The sequence below is a fragment of the Semicossyphus pulcher genome, unplaced genomic scaffold (assembly GCF_022749685.1).
Source record: "Semicossyphus pulcher isolate SPU_LCO1_2020_fin unplaced genomic scaffold, fSemPul1.0.p SCAF_10, whole genome shotgun sequence".
Classification (NCBI taxonomy): Eukaryota; Metazoa; Chordata; class Actinopteri; order Labriformes; family Labridae; genus Semicossyphus; species Semicossyphus pulcher.
The window spans coordinates 7,413,738-7,440,326 of NW_027211604.1; the positions used below are offsets into that span (position 1 = coordinate 7,413,738).

Sequence of the window (26,589 nt, forward strand, 5' to 3'; positions counted from 1 at the left end):
CAAACTCTGACACAATTTATCCAAGTTCAAAGCTCTAATATTGCCAGACGGGATTTAGGTATTACAGAAATCTTGGGGAACATCCCAATTCCTTTTTTTTTTGATTGCTCCTCGCTTGAAGGAAGGTCCATTTCCCTTAAATCTGCAGTGAGGAGTGAGGAGGGATCCCTGAGGAGACATGAGGGAGGATGCACAAGAACAGCCTACGCAGAAGTCTGTTACCGGCCCGACACACTGCTTTATTGGAAATCTGTTGGTTATTGGATTCTGCTTCTGATTAGACTGCTTTGAAACTACATCACAACATCACAGCAGCGTTATACCCCAACACATCACATACTCAACTCAAGTGTTTCACTCCCAGGTTTGTTATTTTATGTGTTTTCTGATTTGAAATAATGTATCTATGTAAACCATATATTTCATTTTAAAATGGTTTTTGTCCCCCATAGTTTCTTCTGATCCCTTATCATTGACAATATTATAGTCAAGGATGGAAGGAGAGCTGCTCTCTGTCTGCAATTAAGTCATTTTAATTGACTATGGTCGTTTCCATGAGGTCAAGTGGAAACTTGAAACAGCCTTCAGCTGAGATATATTTGCATTATGGCCACTTTTTCCTGAATTAGTTCTGAGACCTACAATAAGGTCTCCCTGCATGCACATTCAACCCTCTGCAGATGATCCAGTACACAGCAGCACGACTGGTCTTCAATCGACCCAAAACAGCACACGTCACTCCGCTGTTCATATCCCTCCTCTGGCTCCCAGTCGCCGCTTGCATCAAATTCCAAACCCTGTTGCTCGCTTTCAAAACTGCAACAAAAATGGCTCCTTCCTACCTGAACGCCCTCATCCAGGTCTACACTCCCAATGAAAGGCGTCTGGTACTCCCATCACAACAGGGTCTGAAGTCGCTAGCTAGACTCTTCTCCTCTGTAGTCCCCCCGGTGGTGGAATGAGTTATCTAACTCCATTCGGTCCGCAGAGTCCCTTTCCATCTTTAAGATGAAGCTAAAGACCCAGCTCTTCATGAACACCTCTGCACTTAATGATACTGATGCTATTGATGATGATGATGATGATGATAATATTGAGGATGTTGTTGACGTTGTTGATGATGGTGATTAAAAAAACAAACTATTTCTTTGGGTCAGGGTTACCTAACCCTAGCTATTTCTGTCAGCACCAGTGTCCCATCGCACTTGAAGCTGTTTGTTGGCTCTTACCGACTTTGTTCACTCCTGTCTTGACTGCCTTGCTTGTGTTGTATTAACTAAGTAATTAAGTATTTAAGTATTAACTTAATTGTATTAATTAAGCGTCTGCTAAATGAAATTTGACCCACCCAGTGACTGTTCAGGGTAAAGGACATCTTCTTTCCCTTCCTCCACCTTTTTCTTCCATCGCAACTTCGGTGAGAAGGAAAAGATGCAAGTGAGGGAAATGTGAAATGTGAATGCAATTAGGCAACAATCCCAGAAATGCCCAGAAATAAACTGTAAAATCTGTTTTTTCAAAGTAAATGGCCAATGTTCTCTCATCATGTGTCCTAAAAGAAGCCACTTCTGCTGTCACCAGACTGCAGCTGTGCTTGGCAACTGAAAGGTGTGACAATGTGACATTGTGTAAGCGCCAAGCAGGTCGTTTTTAGAAAACAACATGCACATATTCAGTTGGGATTCCCGTGAATAAAAACATAAAAGACATTCACCAGGTGGTGGATGGTGCCTCTTTGTGCTCTTTGCCTTGACCAGCTATCTCAGGGGGGAAACTCTACAAACTCTTACAGCAGTGTCTCCTAGCCCTCACCCCACCATGCTTTCCAAAACCTCAGATGTGCAAGCATGACCTATTCCCTTTATTATTTCACGTGTTCAAACCCATTTTGGAACTGAATTACAACCTTTACCGCGCCAGCAGACGGATAAAGTTTTGTGGCAATCTGGTTTGTAGACCAAATTTTTACCATTTCTTTTCAACTGAATCACTTTTTCACATTTTTAGGCAGATTTTTACATATTACATTTTGCATGTATGTCATTGGCAATTAGAGGCAAATTACAAAGTTATACAACTTATGCCAAACTCAGGTCCCAGGAAAATGTAAGTATACAGACGTTTTAAGACTTGCCTTTGCAACAATGGCAATAGCATATGTAAATGTTTGGTATCTAATACAAAGAGCCTCAAGTTAAATTCTGACCTGAAAGATATGTCATTACAAAGTTACATGCAAAGAAAATTGAGTATGTTTAAGTGCAAAACCTGGCAGCACTTTGTGAACTCTTTGTTTTTCTTCTTCTGTTAATTCTGCCTGCACTCAATAAAGAGTTAATACTCAAAGGTCTGAGTTTTAGCAAAGTGTCTGACATGTTCTCAGTACGTGATTGCTGCCATCGGGGTTTTCCAGATTGAATTCTATGGACAAGATGTAAAGGTGCTGCCAGAGGGATTGCACGGTATCCACTTTAATGACCTCAGAATTGCAACTCTGCTTCTTGCAAATGATGTGGTACTTCTCACATCACCCAACTATGATCTTCAGCAGGCACTGGGGCCATTCGCAGCAAAGCGTGAAGCAGTCTGGATGAGAGTCAGCACCTCCAAGTATAAGGCCATGGTTCTTTGACGAGAAATAAGGTGGGTCGCTCCCTCTGGATGGCGAGTGAGTTACTGCCTCAAGCGAATTACTTTGAGTATCTTGGGGTCACCAGTGAGGGTAAAATGGATAGCGAGATCGAACAGATGGGTCGTGGATTGTAGTGTTGTACTGAACCAGCATGGTAAAGAGCGAGCTGAGCCAGAAGACTAAGTTTTCTTTTAAACAGTCAATCCACGTTCCAACCTTCACCTATGGTCGTGAGCTTTTGATGAGGCATGAAGCTGAGAGATTCGGAGGGGGTTTGGAGTAGAGCCGCAGCTACTTTGCTCTGCTACTCTCCCTTGGAGGTTTTGCATCTCTTTGGGACACCAAGAGGTATCTTCACAGCTTGCTCAACAGATTTTTGATTTCATCTGGCCTGGGAACGCCTCAGGATCCTGCAGGAGGAGCTGGAAAAAGTTGCTGGGGAGACGGGACATCTAGACTAACTTGCAAAATCCTGCTGCCGTTGTGACCCGTCCCTGAATAAGAGGAAGAAAGTGGATGGATGGATAAGCCAGACTTTGCAAAGGTCATCCATGACTTTGCAAAACCTGACACCACTTTGAGAACTTGTTTGTTTTTTCTACTTCTAAGCAAATGAGTCTGATCAGGCTTCAGGGGGTAATAATGTGGAAATGGGTCCACGTAGGAAATATACGGAACGGGATGTGGCCACAGGCTTAATGGATCATAGACAGCTCTTAGTGGCCCTGTATTAAAGTTTGCTTTGTGGCCGGAAAGCACAGAGAGGACAAACAAATTCTGCTCATCTGATCTGATTGTTTGCCGTTGTGTGTATGGATTGTTCCACAGCACTGCCACCAATTACTTACAGGCTTGTTAGCTGGCACCACAGCTGTTACGCTCACCTCCCCTCTAGACATAGTGGGAGGCTCATAGCTTCAACAGAAATGTAGGCTATTATCTACTGTTATGTCAGACATCCACTGGGATGCTCGTAGGGCTAACACCCTGAAGCACGTCGATGCTGTTAGCTGGATTGTTAGTTGATCTTGAAATGATGGGTGAAGTGTTTTACATATAGCGCTGTGTGTGTTCCTTTAGCATGCTTTGGGAGGCAAAGTTTTGCTATCAGCAGAGCTACAGGGGGCCGAAGGTCTGTGGGATTGGTTGTTTTGCCTGCTGCTGTTTTTCTCCCTTTCACTCAAGATTATATTTATTTCGTTTGGCGACTGTATTGCTGTTGACAGCTCAGTCATTGCTACAAAGCTGAAAAGGCCAGAATATACAATTGTGTTTGGCAAATTAAGCAACTTAAGCAAGGGCATTCAAGTTGTGTGTATACATGTATAAATATCAACTGCAGATACAGCAGTGTTATATGGTGGTGTTACATTATATAGGCCTGTAAAACCAGTTAACACTAGAACCACCAGCGACAACGTCATTAATTGTTCTGTCATTATGTGTGATACGTTTCCCTCCAGATAGATGCCTTTTGTTGTTGTTTTTCACCCTCAACGACAGGTAACGGAGACGCACTCAAAACAGCGGCAAGCGGTCTATTTATTTAGTAAAAGCTATAAATGGTAAAAAAGCGTGGCAAGCAATCCCGAAGTAATTATTGTCATCAGTTTGGACATTGCTTATTGCCTCTGAACCTCACAGAGACAGCGAGAGAGAGAGAGCACGGTGGACAGTGGACTTTTCTTATTACACAACTTTTATAGTCCGACAAAAAGCGTGATTATTTCTGCTTTCATTTTTTATTATTTTATTAATCCAAAAACAAATGCTGAAATTGATGATGAGGGACGGAGAGACTTGAGCTCTGTGCGTGAAAAAGACCGCAGGGGCAGCTTTGTGTCGTTCTTTTCTTAGACAAATGTAATCGTTTGCGCCACCTTTTTTTTGATTATTTCTTAGACATTAGCAAGTGAGAATAACACATTTTTACTCTGCTTATAGCACCCCAGTGGCAACCTGTTATTAGATCATCTATCTGGCTGTGTTTGCGGGGGCTGGGTCGAATGGTGTCCTTACATGCACCTATAGAGATGTAAAGTGAGACGTCATCGACCCATTAACGAGAACAAAAGGATACAGACGCTCTTGATCGTCGAAGCTGGCCAAAGTAGTAACGAAAAGGTGCTTCTAGTGTTAAATTTTCACCGCCTTTTTCAACCTCTCTAATAGGTGGATTAACCTGAGGGTGTTGCCTTCAAATACAAGGTATCTGATGATAAAACAATTTTACAATCTGAGTGGTTTAAGTATAACCCTGTTCTGACATTCTACAGAAGGATTGATGTGCAACGCAGTTTGCTAATTTACTTGCAGTTCCTCGTTCATGACAGTTTTCATGTATTAACTGTGTTTTTGCCACTGATCAAAGATATGTCAATATAAGCGACATTAAAGTCCTTCTTACTACATCTTTGTAGCCTTGGAATGGAGTGAGGGCAGATGTAAGTATTGTGATATTAACCTGTAATCATATTAAATGTGAAGAGGTTGCTTTGCTCTCAAACCCACTGTGAAATCTCACACCACTATGGAGCTTAAGGAGCTTTTGGCCACTTGTAACCCATTTATGGATATCCAGCCCACACACAGACTGTCGTTTCCTCCCGACAGCTCTCACCAACCAACTGTAAGTTTAGTTCGAAGCCTCTCTCTCTGTTAAACATTTGTATTATTCGGCTGAATCTAACTTTTTATTTGAAAAACTTGTTTTGCCCCGAATTGTGTACTGCTTTTACCTGCATCAGCCTCTAAAAACAAACATTTCTTATCTGCTTGAGAATTGCTGGAGGCTGCATCCTGCCACTGATACTCTTCAGCTACATGGGGCTGCTGAGAGGCAACGTTTTTTAAATGCACAAATAAAAATATCATTATAAAAGGGTGCTTGTAAACACTAACTCAAATACATGAGCACAGCCTTGTGATTTCATACATTTATTTAGTGCATGAAAACAATGGAAGCAGGGCTATCAGACACATCAATCCTCTGAGGCTCCATGCTTTACTGGAATAGATTTAAATTCCATATTCCTCATGTTCAAAATGTAATTTTTTAGTTATATGTAGCCCTTTTACTTCCTAAACTGATGAAGTATATGCTTACAAACACCACTGCCTGTGGTGTTCGTCTTTGAACTGGGATTCATTGGATTAAATGGCTACTTAACCATCTGGTTTGTGGATTAAATGCATGCGCTGGAGATGTCTTATCAGCAGTGACAGCCGACCAGAAGATGGCACATGCTCTACAAGCCAGCAGGCACTGCCTTAATTTTGATGAAATATCTGAAATGATTAAGTAGTATGCAGTGGAGGTTTTTTGGCATTTTGATGTGAATTTACTGTAATAAATATCGCTGAAGTGAGTGGAAATTAAAGTGAGTAGTAGTTTTGATGGGCACCATCTGAGCTATGCCTTAGCTTATATCATTTGAGCACATCTTCCATAATAAATTCACCCCTAGTTCACTCAGCACACAACAGTAAAAGATCACACATGTATGTGCTCCAAAACTCATTAAAACAAAGGGATTACAGACTTTTTAGTCGAGCTGCCACTCAAGAGCTCAGGCAAGGGAGATATGAAATGTTGGTTTCTATGTTTAATATGGGTTTGTGTGCGTGTCTGCTAATTCTGCTCTGTTCTGGTCTATTATGTTCCAGACTCCAATGTCCAGTCCAACACATGGCAATCAACCTGCTGTGCAAAGAGCTGCAAAACTGAAAACTGAAAAGGTAGGCTGAAAATATTCACTTGCTGCACAAATGGCATGTGTATTGATTGAAACCTCCATCATTTTTATTTTTGGCCACTCGGGGGCATCACAGCAAGTAAGTGGTCAAACTTTTATAACTACACATTTAACCTTTCATGCATAAAGAAAGCATGGAGCAATATTAGCTTTACTGTGAGATCGGGTGCATAAGATGCACTTTTATTACATTTCTTTTACATCTAAAAAGTGGGCTGCGTCCTATATACTGGTGCAACCAATATACCAGTATTAAATGCAGAGAGGTATTTTATTGTGTTCGAGTATTTTACCCAGATGATGGCGCTATAATCTAGTGGAAGCTTTGTCACGGACATGTGTCGTCATGATCGCCAGTTTACCCGCCATCCTCACAACTATCAACGTTACTATAGGCTGAGCTCAACTACCGCACCAGTAGCTGGCAGGATTGCAAACTTGACATGGTGAAAACAGATGGTAGGCTTTAATTTGTGTGTTTTGAATGTGTTTCAAATTAAAATACTCTGTGTTAGTGTTAAAATAATGTGTATACACGTTTTTATTAATAAATAGCTCTAGAAATAGATACCCCCAAAACAGACTGCGTCTTATATTCCAGACTTTACGGTTATACAGATTTAAGTAAATACATCATAAATATTCACTCACCTTTAGTTGCCGGCTGGGCGACAGCAACCTTGAAAGATACTTGGTCTTGCTGAACCATTCCCCCTGTCTAAACCGAATAGAAACATTTGGTCTTGCTGTTGTTACGTGCTGGTTATGGGACAGCGCTTTGCTAACTTTTGGCTTCCTGTTGCTAAAAATGAAAGTAATAAAACTGAACCAGAATGACAAAGATGCTGTCTGATAACCAAAACAATGAGCCAAAAGATGCTAAAAGGTTCTACATAGCAGAGTCAGGTAATCACCCATTTCATCTATTGTTCCAAGCTAAACCTTACCGTACCAAGAAAAGGCCTGTGCTGTGCTAACCTCTAAGGGTTTAAGGATTCAAGTCTCTCCCGCTTTGACTACAGCCATCAATCATCCTTAATTCTGCGCCTTCATCTTTTTCTAATCATAACATTTGACTTGCTCAAGTTACAGCCCAAGTTTTAATACAGAACAGACAACCTCTAAAGACTTGAAAGTGAATTTACATGGTGTAGTTAGAGAAGCAAGGAGAGCAAAACAAGCTGTAGTGCCAAAGATGCAGATATTGGATGTATTGGTTAGTGAGGAGGAGTAAGGCTACGTTTACTGGCAATAATATGTGAGATTGACAACTTTAATAACTTGGGAGCATAAACTACATAAATAAAATGACTCTACCAGTCATCTACTGTGATGACTCCCCGCAACATAAATGGAGAAAGTGTCCTTCAGAAACCTTATTACCCCAGATAAAGTTGTCAAGTAACAATGAAAAAGTTTGTTTTTAGAGCCTTCAAAAGGAGTCAGCAGTTCAGATCTCTACAGGTTCCTGCTGCAAAAAGTAACATGTGGTGCTGGAAAGTCAAGAATTGTTGGTAGAAATCAGCAGGGAAACGTTTTGAAGCCAGTTTTGAAATGTGCTACCATGAGAGAGGGGGCAGTTTTATCCCAGCTCTGAAACTAGGTCCTTGCCAAGTTGCTTCAAATGATAGAATATGTCACTCAAATAAAAGAGGGAAAAAAAACCTTGGCTGCGATGCATATTTCAACCTAAGAAACACATCCAATATCTGTCAGCTGCTGATGCTTATTAGAGACAGAAATATTAAGCATGTTTATGTAACTCATTTTAATTGATATCTTTAGAGATGGGACAGATTAATAAGCACAGATCAAGTTTTGACAAAAAACCAGGAGCACTTGTGAATGTAATCTGTAAATTGCAAGAGTTGGAGAGAGCAAGTTTTAACTTTAGATTGAAGCGAGTTGTAGCATTTTCCAGTTATCTTCAAAGCCGCACACCGCAGAGTGCAGTTTGAAAGTTTGTGTCTCCCACATGAAAACTCTTGCTGAGAGAAGAGTAAAATCCACACGATTTGACCTTGAAATGTCACCCAATTACTCCCCAAATTTTACAGTATATAATGGTCAGACTCAGCTGTTTCTGTCAAACTGCTGTAGATCCTGACAGCCAGGTGTACGTTCTGTGTGTCCTGGTGAAACCTGTTAGCCTGTAAGGTTGGTTAAGAAACTTTTTGGACTCCCAAGTGCCCTGAATCTAACAGCTGCATTAGTTTGTCTTTTTGCTTTGTTACTTCTTAGGCAAACTTCACCTACAGCAGCACTGCCCATAAACTCCCAACGCAGGGTGAGTGATTGCTTAACAGCCAGTGCAACTGTTACAGGGTTATTGCTTACATCCATTGTGTTAAATCAAGGGTACAAGATTATAAAGTTGGAAATAAAGACGAGATATAAGGAGTTGAGCGGACGGGCAGAGGAAGCGCGGGATTAGGAGCATAGTAATGAACACAAAGAGAGCTGGGGGACAGGAATAAATGAGAGTAACGGAGGAACACAAAAGGAGGAGTGGGGAGGATGGAGGAGAGAATTACAAGAGGAAGGGAAAAGAAGATATGAAGTAAAGAATAAAACGGGAGGAAACAAAAGACAGAAGAGAGGAATAATTGAGAATATAACAGAATAAGAGGGGACAAACAAGCATATGATGAGGTGTAAAAAACACAAGCTAGCAAAGAGAAGCAAGACGTAAAGTTGGTGACTATTTGAAGAGAAGAGAAAAGATGATAAATGAGTATATGAAACATGCAAAAGGGAAGTTGAAGACCTGTAATGGGTATAACACGTGAATATCATTTTTGAATAAGCGAAAAAACACTTCTACCTAAGGTGATTTCAAACACAATTCAGTCTCAAATTTCCTGAGTGAAGACATTGCAGAAAAATGCAGCTTTTTCCTTGGTAATGGTGTTAGCCTGCAGACGTTATGAAATATAAAGCTGCTTCCTTTTATTCCATTCTTCTCACTTAATTTACATCCAGAAATGGACATAACACTGCTGTAAAAATACGAGACACTCTGAGAGTGACTTTACCATTATGTCTCAATGGTTATTCATCCCATACTGTATGACCGCACATAATAGTATTGTATGGGTTGCAACCTTGCCTTGCTGACTCATGTCTCCATGTATTTCATTTTCTTTAATCCAAAACTATGTAACTTTCAAGGTACCAGCGCTGTGTTGTTGAGATTACAGCAAGCTTGTCCAATTGGCCACACATAAAGGATGATGCTAGTTCAACAGCATCTGTGACTAAAAGGCCAAAATATGCTTTCTTAGCGTGGGGATGTGTGAATCATATACTCTGTCTGGGCAGATTTAGGCCTTGTAAGCACAAGGGAGAAACAGCGGAGGCTGGAACATTTGTGCTGTCTTCATTCCTTCATTTTGAACAAAAAAATGTCAGAAACATTTTCAGTATCTGGACAAGTTTTGTGAGTCCAGACCATTTCTCTCGCTGTTGTGACAGTTGGTTTGGTTAGATTCACACAGCTGGAAATAACTGACACACGAGAAGGCGGATGAGGGCCATGCAGTAAGGATGGTGGAGCTTGCTTTGTCATGAGTTGAAGGATGCTCAGATCATCTCACCATAACAAGGTTGACTGCTCTAGCATGGTTTAAAACAGCCATTCCCAAAGAAAGCCGCAGCCCAGTGTGAAACCTAAAAATGATTCAGGGTGGGGTTTTTTTTGCAGTGCATTGCCATTGGCCCACTTTCAGATTTATTTTTTTCATTCATTAAATAAGAATATATTTGGAAATATCTTAGTCTAAACGATTGATCAGTGCTGTGGGATTAAAGGTTTGGTTGAGCCCAAGAATTCTTGCAGGTTTTCAAATACGACTCGTCATTACTAAGTATGGGAGAAGCTTTTTTCAGCATTTTTACTGGCAAAATGTGTGAAAATAGTAAATTAAAAGTAAAATGACTAAAAATGAATTTAAAAATATACACTTTTTATTTATTTATTGTTAAAGGAACAAGTCGCCCTTGGAAAAAGGGTTTTCCAGGGTCCATTGGAGAAGCTGATAGCGTCCTCCAAAGGCACAGAGCGATATTTCATCTTTTTCTACCAAAATTGCATTAGCTCCCCATAATAGCATGACAGGACTGAGGTTGAAAATCAGTGAACTGGCCCTTTAATGACTTCTCGTGGCCCCACCTGCAGTACCTTTAGGGGCCACCATGGGGCAACGGTCCACACTTCGGAATCACTGGAGGATGATTGATCCATCATTTGGGCTGCACAGTGGTGCAGTGGTTAGCGCTGTCCCTTCACAGCTAGAAGGTTCCTGGTTCAAACCCCGGTTCGGAAGAAGGGGGTCTTGTGTGTGTGGAGTTTGCATGCTCTCTCTGTTCATGCATGGATTCCCTCCGGGTACTCTGGCTTCCTCCCACAGTCCAAAGTCATGCTCGTTAGCTTCATTGGTGACTCTAAATTGCCCTTAGGTGTGAATGTGAGCATAAAAAGGTTGTCTGTCTCTATGTGTCAGCCCTGTGATTGACTGGCGATCATTCCAAGGTGGACCCCACCTCTCGCCCAATGACAGCTAGGATAGGCTCCACCCCCCCATTTCGACCCTGAACAGGATTAGTATAGATAATGGACAGATGATCCATCTTTTTGAATGCAACAACTGAATACGAGCATCTCCTTTTCATCTTAGAAATGTGCACAGACTTTTCCTCCTATAAAACCTTGCACTTGCTGTATTATCACAGATTGTATTAGAGGCTGTAAGTCGGAGTTAGTATGCCACTCCCGTGTAGCTCTCCTGGTCGGAAGTTCTTAATTACGGCTTCTGAGGTTGCTGAAAGGCAGCATAAAGTACCCACTATTCTGTCTTCTCTGAAGCTGTAGGCCATGTCTCCTGGTTGAATTAATGATCGGGCTCGCGCATGAAAACGAATCAGGCTCACCCAAAGGGTACTCTGACCTGTCAGCTGGAATAATGACTGGAGTGTAGCAAGATCACTAATGAGAACAGTAAACAGTCAATTGTTCCCGAGTATGGCCGCGAGATAAAAGAAGTTGTGCTGCAGCCTGGTTAGAGAGTAATACAGACTTAAGGTGATGGGGAACAACAGGTTAAGACTGTTGCAGAATAATAATTTACGTTGTGAGAAAAACAACAATCCAGCGTGGCTTGTAGAAAAAGAACAGAAATCCAAACAATTAGTAATGGGTAATAACTTGTCGGTCGAAAACCCCTCACACTCTAATAAGTATTTGAGACACTATAAAAGCAAAGAACCAATCAGCAGGGACTGACACAATGACAGCAAGCAGAAAGGATAATGTGGAGATACTCGAAGGATTAATCGAACAGATTGCTGGCTGAAAACGCACATAATTTGAAGCTGAAAAAACAAAGAAGAAATCAACTGCAGTTACTCTACCTCAAATTAGAGACGTTGTCTCTTTGATAAAATAAACCAAAGGCGAACATCATCCAATCCAGCTGTGTGAAAGATAAAAGAGAATACAAATGTTTACACTGTCCGTTACATTCACCTCTAAAGAGAGGGGCAGAGAAAGACAAACAGAAACACAAATTGCACACCATACGTATCTCTTTTGGGATCACCACATGCAACCCCTATCCTAAATCATTTCTTAAACAGCACTCACCTGCAATTTATACTGCACTTCACTATTATTAACCTTAAACATGAATCCTAGCTGTTTGATCTTTTACTTTGAAATATGCTTTTATCGCAGCAGTTTGAAATATAATTGTGCATGTTGTGCAGCTTATAACAGTAAGGGTCAATGTGAGACCAAATCACTGCATAGAGCGTCTGTGTATATTTGATATGTCCTCATGTGTGATGAACAGACGTGTTGGAGTGTGGGATGACTTATTCACCGCGCCATGTGTTCCTCTGCCCTGCACACTCCCACTTTTGGCCCACGGAGGGTAAGCGGAGCCATGTCGGCAACGAGCAGCGTCAGCCGCTTCTTTTCCTCTGACAGTCAGGAGCTTGACTGTCCACGTGGAGTTTCATGGCAGACAATCTGCCCCTGAAGTTCCCACTCTGTGAGAGATCACATCCGCTTTGCTGCACTCACTGCTCCTTCTGGTTGAACAGACTTCCCACCTGCGTACTCTGCTAATTGTGTTCTGCTGGGGACTGAACCGCGGCTCTGGCAGTGTCAGGTGGGTGAGATTGTTTGTGTTTACTTGTTTTTAGTCGATGGAGGGCATCGTCAGTCATCCCGACACTTTGGTAAATGTGGAAATATCTAAAATGAAAACTGCTTGATGGATTGCTCTCAAATTTATTTTGAGACATCCTCTTTACTTTGCAAATGCCTTTCTTTCTTTGGATACTATAAAGATCACTTTTAGAAATAAAATATATAACAGTATATCTAACAATTATCTTATAACTTTTGTTGTTCTGAAAAACAAATGTTTAATTCTACTTATAATATTGCAATACTTTTATAATTTCTCCTTATTCTAAAGTAATTTTCTAATTGTGTAAATAATCTATCTTCTTGTATTTGTAAAAGTAAATATCATCAGCTGCATGTCAACCAACCTGATTGGTTAACAAACTTAATTTCGTTAAAGAAATTTATGATGATAAATGTTGGTCAATTACCTTTTTTCCACGACGTAGATGAGACGTTGAAGAGCTAAAAATAGAATGTTGATGATAAAAACTCTGACGTCAACGAGGCGAGACTAAATGTTAGTGGTGGGCTGTGGGAGATTTAAATTCCATGATAATTTCCCCACTGTGCGTCTAATCTGTCTGTCAATATACAAGCGATGTATTCCTGTAACTGGTTGTGTTGGGTGAGAGGCGTGCAGATCCCACTGAATCCGACCCAGCCATACAGGTGATGATTTCCCAAAGCGGCGGCTTGACAACAACGCACGCAAAACGGAGGGCCACACTGCGAAGCAAATTCAACATACCCAGGCTTTCTTTAAGTAAGCTGGCTCAACAAAGCTTCAAGCACCAGATAACGGGTATCACGAAGGTGGTTATGAACTTTCTCTGTTAATCCAGGCTGTCTGCTTCAGGCGTTGTGCACACTCACAGAAAAAGGGGTGCATCACGTGTCATTTGACACTTCTTCCGCACAAAAAGGAGCGATCATCGGCTGTCTGCTTCAGTCAGACTGTTTAAATGAGAAGATGAAAATATAAAAAGTTATCATCATAAAAACCAACACTGCTGCTGTAAATAAGGCAAGAGAGGAATGTGCAGTATGTGCTGTTGTATCTGCACGGCTCCGTTCTGTGGCTTTTCATTCCTTTAAATTCCAGAAGTTTCCATATACACATATAACCTCAGCTGAGGATCTACTGCATATTACCATGGAGAAAATATTAATGCAAGGACACCAATTTACAGCAAATTGAACCTGAATCAGGCTAATTCATTAGTTTAAAGAGAGAAAATGTTTTGACCAAAAGTAATGACTTTTTATTGACAAAAATTGGACTAAAATGTTGTAAAATGAGTTTTTCCTCAACTGAAACTAGAGACAAAATATAAAGGGTAAAAAAAGACTAAAATGTGACTAAAACTAATAAGCATTTTCATATCTTTTTTTATAAGATTATTTTTTTGGCCTTTCATATTGAGAGGACAGTGGATAGTGTCTGAAACAGGGAGTGGGGATGACACACTGCTGCTGACTTAACTACTGAACCAATCCGGCGCCCATCATTTTCATCTTAAGACTAAAATAGCTGCCAAAGTGAACACTGCTGTGCAAGTAAGCAGCAATATACTCGGACCATTAAGTGAAATGGATTGTATTGAGGAGATAGTAAATGCCTTATGACATTTCATCATATCAGCTTTGCATTATGTTTAGTGGCTGTTTTGCTAATATTAGCATGCTAACACACTAAAACAAGATGGTGAACATGGTAAACATTTTGCCTGCTAAACCTCATTTTAGCATTGTGACTGTGAGCATGATGTAGGCGTTAAGTTGTGCCTGATTGTCTCACAGAGCTGCTAGCCTGGCTGTAGACCTCAGGAGATATTAACTAAGCAAATTAATGTCAGGGGCACACATGTTTTTTCTCCGACTGAATGAGCACAGCTGGAGGATATCTGATTTGCAAAAAAAAGTGCCAAAAAATACGAGTTTTTGACAGGCTGTTTTGACACTTGTAATGTGTGTCTCGGCTCCTGTCAGTAACATGACGTAAAAGAAAGAATATTTGTTGAGGAGACACTTGTTGAACAAGAGGAAAACTTGATTTAAGGACCAGCCTCATGCTGTCAGTTCAACAAAAGATCAGTGTGAATAGTGACTCTTAAAAGCTCTTAACAGATAAAAATAAGAATATATAAGGGCCTCCTCATTACTGACTCTTTCAATCGTGTCTCACTGGACTGGAGAGGCTGTGAAACATGAAGTGAGAAGAATAGGAGGAAGGACCTGTGGGAAACAGAAAAGTAAAGATGTGTGGAAAAATCAAAGGTTGTTGCATTGCTGCGGAGAATTCCAATAAAGTGGCGAAACTGTATGATGTATCTTTCAACTTTGGTCCGTGTCTCTGTATATTACTGTTTAAAACTAACTGTGGCCTCTCTCTGCAAATGTATCGGATACAACAGTTCCAAAAATATTACACCTGCTTTTCCCCCCACGTAAAATGTCACACAGAGTCGGTGCAGCCGCTCGTCTGCATTAATGAATCAGTAGAAGCTCCTTGTTTGTACGACTTTCCCTCCTCCCTTTTTCTTGCCTCTTTACAGAAATACCTTCAAGTATATATGGCTTTATTTGTCACCACTATTCCTACGTTACACTATCAAAAGTGATCAATTTAGCATAGCACCTAATTATCGATCACAAATCCTAAGCAAATAACCCTATTATTCTTGATTTTTCAAACCTTTTAAGGTTTCAATCCAAGAATATTACTATGAGTAAGTATTAACCTTTGAAGGAGAAATTCGCCCCTGCAAAAAGCCACTGTCAGTCAAAGCTGGTGTTCTCTGTAATCAATAGAAGCAGTAATGTTTGAAATTGGCACCATAGCTGTGGAGAAAGTTGTACAAACAGCTCGTGGTTTCGCCCATTCTACATTCCTACAACACCCAGCATGCATTGCGCCCCTCCCTCCGAAAGGAATGACCCAGCGAGAGACGCTGGAGTGAAATACTACCGTTTTCGCTGCAGGCAATAGCTCAGAGCGGTACAGAATCTGAAATACGACAAGAACATACCGGTGAATCGTCTAATAAATCTTCAGGACTTCAGTCTACATTTCAAACCTGATGATTTTGAACGAGACATGACATCAGAGGCGGGCGTCCTAGATGAGACAGTGTAGTTTAGCGAGCTCCCTGGAGGTTTTCCAGGGCCCATCGCAGAAGCGGATAACGTCCTCCAAAGGCACAGAGCGAAAATGCTTTTGTTCCTACCATAATGGCATTAGCTCCCCATAATAACATGATAGGACTGAGGTTGAAAATCAGCGAACTGGCCCTTTAAGACTTCTGTTGAAGACAAATCTTATCAGGTCTAAAATCATCCAATTGCCCATAATGGCTGTGGACAGAGAACTCCAATATTGCCTATGACAATTTATGATATATGAAAATATGAGGACATTAATAACTGAACGTAAATAACAAAAAAAATGAAAAGTTAACCTATATCAACATCTTTATTGCACAATTGAACAAAGTAAAACAGTACATGTTTAAAAAGAAGTTGGATCAGTCTCTTATCTTTAAATATAAGATAAGATAATCCTTTATTGATCCCCAGGGGGGAAATCCGGGTGACAATTCATCATCAATCAATAGTTATCTTAGGGCTCTTTACAAATAGGGCATGTCTAGACTGTAATCTTTGTAATCTTATGTACAGAGACCTAACATGAATCCACCATGTTGTGGCGTAGTGGTAGAGAAGGTCGTCTCTCAACTGGAAGGTTGGAGGTTTGATTCCTGACTGCTACAGTCACATGTCGAAGTGTCCTTGGGCAAGACACTGAACCCCAAATTGCTCCCGAAGGCATAGCCATCGATGTCTGAATGAACATAGATCCTGATTGTAGATTAGCACTCAGGCCTTTGCCACCAGTGTGCAAAAGGTAATATGACATGTAGTGAAAAAGCCCTTTGAGTGGTCGAGGACTAGAAAAGCGCTATACAAGTACAGTCCATTTACCATTTACCAAGAGCGAGTACTTAACAGTGGCAAGGAAAAACGTCCTTTTAAAAGGCAGAAACCTCGAGCAGAACCAGGATCAGTGGTGAACAGCCCGGAAAGTGGGATAGAGGGAGAGGCAAGAGGCAGGGAGATGAATAGAGACAGACAGGGAGACAAAGGGACGTGCACAAAGCAACATAAATACAGATAATGGTTATGTTTACACTGCCAATAATACAAGTAGAAATATGTCTTAGCAATAACATCTATATTGCTAAGAATAATAATTGTAGCTGTAGAGTCGAGCAGATCCACAGCGAGCAGCATTTGTAGAATAGATACTGGAGTGAAAACAGGATTTTATCTACATAAAAGTGAACATTTTACACTGACTCAAGTATTAAATGTGCCAGTCTGATTCAATTATCTTAAAGCCATGTTGTGCTGAAGAGGGACGCCCTGGGTTGTGTTGAATAGACGTGTAGTGTATGCGAGCCTCTTAAAGAAAGGTTCTCATTTTATCCGTCCTTATGAGACTGGTCCTGTTAGGCAAACCTTGCTGCTCTTTCATGCCTTGCTCATATCACCATGGCAACACACCAGCCCCTGCAGGCGTCTGCCAAATTGACAGTGTAAAACAGAGCGCACACATCCACCCATTCATCCAGCCCCCCTCTCTTCCTTTAGCGCAGAGACACAGGGTTTGTGCTTAATTAGTGTATGTATACGATTCATTCTTATCGTTTACAACCTGCTTTAAGTTGTCATATGCGAGCTGTTAAATCAGTGATCGCTTTGTGCCTTTTTCAAGGGTTAATTTGTTGGAATTCAAGAGGAGTAAATTGCAAAAGGTGTTGCTGACCAAAAGCCTTCCAGGTTGAGATAGAATCAGGCGTAGGAGCAGGATCACAGTGTAGGAGGATTTAATAGACCCTTACCTGCAGGGTATACAGGCATTTTCAACAATTGAGCTGTGATGTTAGTAAGCTGTTAGAAAGCTGGAGATGACACACACTGTGACAGTTCACCACAATGTCTCCACATAAAGACCAGCCGTATACTTTCAGCAGGAGCAGATGTAATGCTTTTTAGCATTACAAATCTATTATTTTTGACATTTTGCATTTAGATGAAAGAGCAGAAAACCCGATGAGGATAATTGACATGACTAACGTGCAAAATTGCACGAGGAGATAAGAAACACGTGTCTCAAAATGTATTTTTGGTTGGGTTTCAGTGAACACCAAATGAACAGCGCGGGCTTGTTTGAAGATTTTTTTTTTTTTCCCAGATCTGTAAACTGTGAACTGGTAGCATGCTGTCTGCGAGGTCTTTTTAATAGACACTCCCAAAGGATTGGAGAATGCCTAAATGCTCTGAGGCGATGTATGATGCACTTGTCAGTCGTGACTTGTTTTCAGGGCTGCAAATGTTAGTCATTACATTTAAAATATTTTGGAATGCAAAGGATTAAACATCAGGCGTTCAAGTCATTTTAAATATTTGATTAATATAAAACTTGCAAATTACGCTTCATGCATTCTTATTATCATTATAAGAGACTATTTCAGGTTTTGACTGAATCCGACTGACAGCAGCCCAGATAGATGTAAATATACCTTCTGCTGTAAACATACACATTAAAGGATATTTCTACATATATGGTCCTAAGCGGTTGGCAGGGGTCCTGCTGTGCTGAAGATGGAGATGATCTATGCTCATTAACAGTCCCTCGTGCAGTCTAATTAGCATGTAATAGGACACCAAATCCAGCACAGGAGGCTTGTTATTTAAGGATAAAGCTCATCTCTCATTTGAATGCATTTTTCATAAGCTGCTCTAATTAAGTTTCATTAGCATTATTAATTAAACATGAAAAGCTTCTCATTTCCTCTGTATCTTGGCGTCTACTTCAAAACAGCTCAGAGTGACAGTTCTCATGGTAATGGCAGTCTCCATCATGATGCCTTATGGCATGAAATATGGTTTTGAGATGACAGCAAAGCGTCATCGTTCATGACACGATTGGGTGAAACTGTCGTATCCAAAAAAATAACCAAGTGTGAACCTCTTACCCGGTGTGAACCTGCGGAACAGGCTGGTGGTTTCACAGATCCTGGAACAAAATATTACAATGGCTGGCTGAGGACTCTAGAAGTGGATTACAAAAGCCTGGTGCTTACAAAACCGCTAATCTATGTCCCCAAGGTTCACCGAGGATAGCTCAGAAAGTCACAATTATTATTCTCATTCATACGCTGAAGTGTTATCATCTGTACCTTTTCAAAGAAAAGCCTCTTGAAACCGTCCGACTTCGTTTCCCTGCCGCCTGTAAATCATGTAGTTACAGTTGTAGAGCCCATCTGGCATGCTAGCAAAATATGGCCTTGGTTTCAGCAGGAACACTCTGTGTTTTTGTTGCCTCTTCAAATATGACTCATTTGTAGATGTAGATGAAGACAATCCATACATTTGTGTGCAGTAGTATTTTTAATTTGGGCACCCATATGTCAAAATCATCTTAAGAAGATATACTACACCATCAATCCACACACATGCAAACATGTCTCGTGTTATAGCATGTCAACAAAATGTTAATTTTTAGATCAGAACTGCTATAATCTGATATGATATGCTCAGATATTTGGCAAAATGGAATACCATTGTGCATTAATATACAATAATTGTGTGCACACTACAGTAGAGGACTGCATAGGGTTTGGGACCCAACGCAAATCTCGCAGGAGTGGGCAATTTAAACTTTGCTGTGGGCGGGAGCGGGCTGTCAAAAAATAAATGGTGGGATTTTCGCGGGATGAAAATTATCCAAATTAGTCCCTTTATGTCTGTGAATGATCTCACTTTCTTGAAATAATATTGTTTTTTAAGAATAAACACCAGTCCTCTTTGCCTACATGATGGTGAACTGGCGTTGACAGGGCTACGCATAAATGGACTGTACTTATATATCGCTTTTCTAGTCTTCCCACCACTCAAAACTTCTTTTACACTACATGTCACATTCACCCATTCACACACACACACACACACATTCACACACTGATGGCAAAGGCCTAAGTGCAAATCTCCAATCAGATCTATGCCCGTTCATACACCGGGAGCAATTTAGGGTTCAGTGTGGTGCCCAAGCACACTTCGTCATGTGACTGTAGCAGTCAGGGATCGAAGCCCCAACCTTCCGATTGAGAGGCGACCGACTCTACCACTGAGCCACAGTCGCCCCCAGTCACATACAAGTATGACAATCATTTAGCAAAATTATATACACAAATTAATAAAACTGTTATGCTTAAATGCAAAGGAGGATCATTTCGTTATGTCATTACAGACAGGTATGCGTGCGCATTGCGCCTCTCTATTAATACTAAACAATAAAATACAGTTTACGAAAAGACACAAAATCAATGGAACTCTATTGTGCAGGCGGGAATGGTCAGAATTTTTGTGGGTGCGGTGGGAGTGGAAAACGCTACAGTTAAAACTGCTGGTGTCGCCATGAGTTCAAGATGTCGTGAATCTCGGCATGTATCACAAGCCTTCGTTTTCTGTGGTACCGGTGAATGCAGGGTGGGTACTTTCCACAGAGCTCCAGTTATCAAAAGTTGTCTCTGTCTCGGACATTGGAAATTAATTTATCATTTCTTCTGAAAGCGAAAGCTGTGCCTGTTCTTTATCAAACTCATCTCTCATCATCTACCTGTACGCAATCTTCCAGAAGTCCCTTCAGCTCCAAGTGTTTAGTCCTGTCAGGCTAAGTTTAAGGGCAATTTTATGCTCTAATGCCCTGGAACTATAAAAAATACATTGTATCTTTTGAAAAGCTGATTCAGTATGCTGCAAAAGCTCGTCTTGCTCTACTAATCACATTTTTGCCAGTTCAGTGCAGAACAACAAAACAAATCAAGCTGAAAATCTGACATGTTTCACAGATTGTAAAGTTAATGCTGCTGAGGTTTTATTTAAAACTTATAGTCTTGTTGAGAACAATCTGATGAATCCAATAGTAAGTCCAAACATCGCCTTAGCTTCGAGCGTCTCACCAACTCTAAAGGTTATATAAACTCTCTGTTGCTGGCTTATTGTTTTCTCAGCTGGGCACCAACTTTGTCTATTTGATGTTTTGTACCCAGCAGGTGCAGTATCACGCAGCGGCTTATATCAAGGCTATGTGTTTGAAAAAGTTGGAGGACAACTTTGATGAGACCTGTTAAACTGGACCAAACAGGACATCTGTTGGCTGGGAGACCAAGATGTTAAAGCCTTGGGGACTGGAGGTTTTAATGGTAGGTGATGATGCTCTGGGACAACCCCTTACATTGATGTCATCCAACATAAACATTGCACCAGATTTATTGTTTCCAGTCCAGACTTTTTTTTTGTACAGGCTTTTATAGCTTCTCCTCACATTGAAATTGATGCAGGCTTTATACTTCTGAAGGGAAAGAAAGGACATTGATTTAGTGTTTTGCACAACAATGCCCCACTAAGATGCCACATTGTTGAAAAAGCCTTTTGCGGAGCATTTGGACAGAGGAAAGTTGCCAAGAAATAAAAGAAAGGTATAAAAGTGACGGCAAAACAAAGAGTAGTGATTGCGGCTGCATTGGATTTGTGAGGGCGAATCATGAAGAAGCGAGGAACAAAAGGAAAAGTGAACGAGTAAACAGCTTTTTTTATGATCAGCTGGCAGCATGCTTGTGTTAAGCATGTTCACATTCACAGTAGACATAGACAGTTGCGGCACTTTAAAATACTGTTACATTACACTCCATATGGTTGAATTAAGATCTTGCACTTTATTCTGATATAATTTTCTAAGTCTTGGCAACAGTAATAACCACTAATTACACAAACATCCAGAATCAACAGTTGAAAGCCTCATCTGCATTCACACATTCATCAAAAGAACAGAATAATTTTTCATTATGAGTTAGCTGACAGGAACAATTAGAGATTCCTAAAAACAAATACACAATTCACTGCTCCATTGCCGTATCGCAAATTATCAGAGCGTTAGGTAAACATACAGCTTGCATTAAGAATATTTATGACATTAAGCTGCTTGGTTCACTTTGGGAGACTTATGGATCAGAAGTCGTTAAAAGTTCCACTCCACTACAGTTTGCTGAAGTTATTTACTGCGTTCGATTGTCGAGTCACTGAAAAAGTCTACACACATCTCAGATCATGCTGCCTCCGTCTTTGTTTCTTTGGTCTGGTTGTCTGTAAACGTTATGTGTTGGACTTACTGATTTTAGCTTGTAGTGATTATTCATAGCACTTTGGTGTGTCTGAGTGAAGCTGCCTGTGATCTTTCCACCTGAGCGAGTTTGTAACCTGACAACCTCAGGACCCCCCTGGCCATTCTGTAGTCTAGACTGAAGACCAAAGGCGATTCAGCCTCTGCTTTCCAGGCCCTCAGGCTTTCAGAACATCCCACCTGAGGAGCTTAAATTGGAGAAGTCAGCGGATCTCAGTGTTTCTCTATTTGATGTCCAAGCACAGAGAAAAACCTAGATATAATCTAATCATATTTGTTAAATAATTCAGTGATCATTTATTCTTGGCTGGCATTTTATAATCAGATGCTTTTTGATCAAAGAAACAAATGTGCTTTAGTTTTGGCTTATATTGTCATCAATATGCCTCAAAGAACAAAGTGTAAGATAATGTAACACAAATAAAAGTACTTGATGAACATGATTATTCAAGAATAGCTTAGTGAATAAGAATAAAAACCTTACGATACGGAATGCAAGCCCCCTGACTGTGTAGTTTTATATTATCCATAGAACCGTATTTAACCCAGTTAGTCCAACTAAGATCAACATCTGAGAGGCTGTATTGCAAAGAGAGGCACTGTAAACTTCTGCAGCTGGGAATGTTTTTTCCTGCTTTCAACAACACTGTAAAGTTTGACTGTAAAGTCAAAGCAAACAACAAAGATATAATATATTACAATTTCTCAGCGAAATTAATATTAGTTTAACTCTTAAAGTTGAGTCTGTTGAAGCATCTTGTCAACTCACACAGTCCTAACAAGTGCTTTAATAACACAGTCACCAGTTACTAAAAGTGGGGTGGGCACTTTTGCCACCCGGAGAACCAACACGTAAGCTAACCTTGGTATCACAGTTTGGTGCAAACCTCCTTATCAATTATATAAGATGGTACTTTTTTCAATCACGATATCAGTCTGAGTGTGCGCTATATTTTCACTGCTACACCCAATGATCATATAGTTGGACGACGCGTCTCCATCTGCTCTCATTGTACAGAATTGATGCCACAATCGCCCCCGTGATAGGTGCTGCCATCTTGCGATGGTGATGTCAGTTGGAGCCAGAGTCGCGCAGTAGAGATCGGCAGGTGGCGCCACCGTAGCCACTTCCGCTAACCAAAATAGAAATAAACTTGTCAGAAAAATGAACACTTGGACATAAATCAGCATGATAAGAACTAACTATAATGACAGAAACCATGTTTGAGAAAAATGTATTTCACATGTATTTTGATTTTATAGTTTGACTCATGTCCCATCTGTTAACATGAAGTAGGCGGGCTTTATGACCTATACTGCAGCCAGTCAGCAGGGGGCGCTCAAAATGTTTTGGCTTCACTTTTAGTGAGCTGTCATGTTGTCCATCTTTTTATACAGTCTGTGGCTTCACCTATCACTCAGACAGCCTTATCCTTTGGCACTATGTTTCATTGAACCGTACAAGTTCAGTGTTCCTACACATGCTGTGCACTGTATCAGATCAGCTGTTTGTGTCATTAAGTGCTGTTGCCTGCTCAAACTAAACATTCACACACAAATCAGGATTCAAAGAGAGTGTTTTTGTCTGTTCAAACAAACCTGGTCACCATATAGATTTCACTTAAGTGCTATTAGCCTCAGATAGCTAGCTGCACTGAATATAAACCTCAATGGCAATTTGGTCGTTTCCATTCATAATTTTATTTTCTTATTTTTGTTGTCTTTTCTACAAACTGCTTACTAAACAGCCGATGTGATACAGTATGCTGATACCATAGGCATACAGACATTGTATAGTTAGTTCCAATAAAACTGGCTGTTTGACAGAAAGGGAAAGTAGTGAAAACATCAAAAAGTATAAGTTGTTAAGTGTGTTTAAGTCCAAACGTCCACAGTGTTACATAACATACTTACCATGACTGTACCACAGACGGTATAAAAAAGATGGACGACATCACGGCTACCTAAAAGTGAAGCCAAAACATTTTGAGCGCCCCCTGCTGACTGGCTGCAGTATAGGTCATAAAGCCTGCCTCCTCCATGTTAACAGATGGGACATGAGTCAAACTATAAAATCAAAATACACGCCCGATAAATTTTTTTCAAACATGGTTTCTGTCATCTGATCTCTACTGCACAGTATCTGGCTCCATATGACAACGTCTATCACAGGGGCTATTTTGGCATTAATTTCATACAATGGGAGCAGATGGAGACGCGTTGTCCATCTATATATACAGTCATTGGTCTGTACTCTGACCAGTTCCTCTAAGCAGGAACCATGCTAATATCTACTGAAAGTAAAACACTGACTTTTGATGAGCCTCATACCCCACTTAAACATTCCTGAACTCCCCTTTTAAGGTTCATGCTTTAAGTAGGCTATGGTACGGGGAACAGAGATAATGATTTTTTTTTTTGCCCTATGTCCGAGCTTAAGTCAGCAGAAAAAACCTCTGACACTTTGTACTACTGAGCTGCACATTATAGCCTAAATAGAAAGGCTTACCAAGTACCCCCCCACTTAATAAAATGAAGGTATGGCCTACTTGAGCTTATGCAAGGGCAAGGCTGGCCCGTCTTGAAATACAATGTACAATGGTGTCTGAGACACTGCCCAAAGAACGCTCGGAGAAAGATTAATGCTTCAAACAAACCCATTTAGAGCAGTGAAGCAGCAGTTTTCCACCCTGTGTGATATAAGCTCACTCTGGGGTATTTTCTATAGATAAGGGTGCATCATCTGCCTCAGTGCCAGTTGCACTTTGGTTGAACTAGTCTAATTTGAGCGTATAAAATCTCAAATCAAAAGAACTGGCAAAAAAGCTGTGCTTGTTTACAGTGTAACTTCAGACATTAGGATAATGACTAAGTCTTGGTGTGGGGTTTTGAACTTGGCTCAAGTCATTGCAAAATCAGTGGCGATTTGTGGAATTGCTGTGCTAGAATGTGTTTGGTAGTAAAGTTATTGAAGTTATAAATGAACATACACTCCTAAAAAAAAATGGCCTTCCACTTTAAGTGAATGGTTTATATTTTATTAATTTCTTTCACGTCATGTTGGCAACTATTCCTCCAGGAAAAGAAATACCCCGGTACGTAAAATGGAAGAAATCCCAATGGAAAGTCTAATTAAAATTTGGAGGCCAGATGTTTTGCCTTCTCTCTTTTCCCCAAAGTATTCTATTGGCTGCCTCCAGCCTCTGTATTTTTCAAGAAGCTATTTGGATGCACAATAAAGCAAGAAAGATTTCTTTCATTTCCAGCCAGTGGACAGTCTTATATAGATGTCATTTGCTGTATGTTTTTCATCCAAAATGCCCTATAAGACCACAAGGGTATACACTGTTAAAAGCCTCCTCTCGTATTGTTTCTTTTTGCTTCATTACTGACACGGTCGACACGAGGGAAAACGCTGGATTTGTGTCTCTTCTTTTGAATATCTGCCATATTGGTTCCCTTTGAGGAGAGGAAAACAATAACTTCTTTAAATGCTATAGCCATTAGTGACACAAGATAGCGCACTGAGTCTTTTGTTCATTGAGCTTTGGGATTTAGGGATAGCCGGAGCTATTAAGTTTCACCTTTTTGTAATCATAAAGGTGTGATCATGCTCAACACATTAAAGTTGAGCTTTTCTTCCATTTTATAAAGCACAGGGAGACTACACAGATGGTTGATTTAATATCACCCACAGTACACTTATCAGCCTTCTATTAGTCTCCACAGTCTCCAAATGTGTTCATAAAGTAGTGCCTTCCTTAGACTCTGAACATTAACTCGAACGACGACACCAGAGTGAGAGAAAAAAAAGCAAATTATTTTACACGTTTTTTTTCCCAAATATCACAGGTTTATCCTCCCTGTGGCGTTGGTGTCAATTGTTCTAAAAGAAAATATAATTACAAAAATGCTAAAGGCAAAATAAAAAAAAATACTTGGTAAGAAAAAAAACAGCATCACCATTAACAACAGCCTGAAAAATCCCCATGGCATCAAACACTGCCTCTTAAACAAGACAATAGTATGAGCTCCACCAAGATGGCATTTTCTGAATGGTTATTGTATTGCATTAGATTGTGTTATTGTGTCCAGCTCTTGTAAATAATTTCTCCCTTGTGCTCGAGGTTTGTGCCATAAATCAGCCCTGCATGTTTCCACAAAATTATAGCCTGGAACAAGTACAATAAACGCAAGCACAACACAGATTTAGTTATTATACACAATTAAACTTCAATGGCCTTATTTTCCCTCTCAAAATGTATTTCAAATTACACAGAAAAAAAATCAACACAGCTGGTCTTTACACAAGACTTAGGAGCTTGAATGTCACAGACAATTACTGTGGATTTGACCCATATGGCCTCATAAGACTTGATTTATAGTCTCACCAAGTCTGAAGGATGAAAACTGTAGGCGTACACCTCTTGAACTCTAGTCTATATATTCAGTATAAAGTGCAAATAATGATAACTTGCTGAAATCCCTTGTACTGTGCTCCGTCTAGACACACTGAAGCAACACATGCATTGAATGGGAAAAAGAAATTGCAAATGCATCTGAATGTTTCACCAAGGACATGGTTTTTCACTTTGGAACAGTTTTAGGTCAAAGTGTAGAAATCCAGGGTGACCTGCTGAGAATAATACTCTATGTAAAGATGTAAAGTGTTCTTTAGATACTAATATACCTCAAAGATTGTCGATAATAGCAATAAAGATGAAAGTTTTAGCCTACTTGTCTCTGCATATGATATATTCAGACA

At 40.3% G+C, this 26,589-nt stretch overlaps 1 protein-coding gene across 1 annotated transcript in view; it reads left to right on the forward strand.

Annotated features, from left to right (window-relative positions):
• The first annotated feature begins 827 nt into the window (after positions 1-827).
• Positions 828-26,589, forward strand: part of pcdh1a (protocadherin 1a) — a 142,388-nt gene continuing 116,626 nt past the window's right edge. Inside the window, exons 1-2 of the mRNA XM_069671693.1 lie at positions 828-906; positions 989-1,123. Coding sequence (XP_069527794.1) covers positions 828-906; positions 989-1,123 — 214 coding nt within the window. The remainder of the gene's footprint in view (positions 907-988; positions 1,124-26,589) is intronic.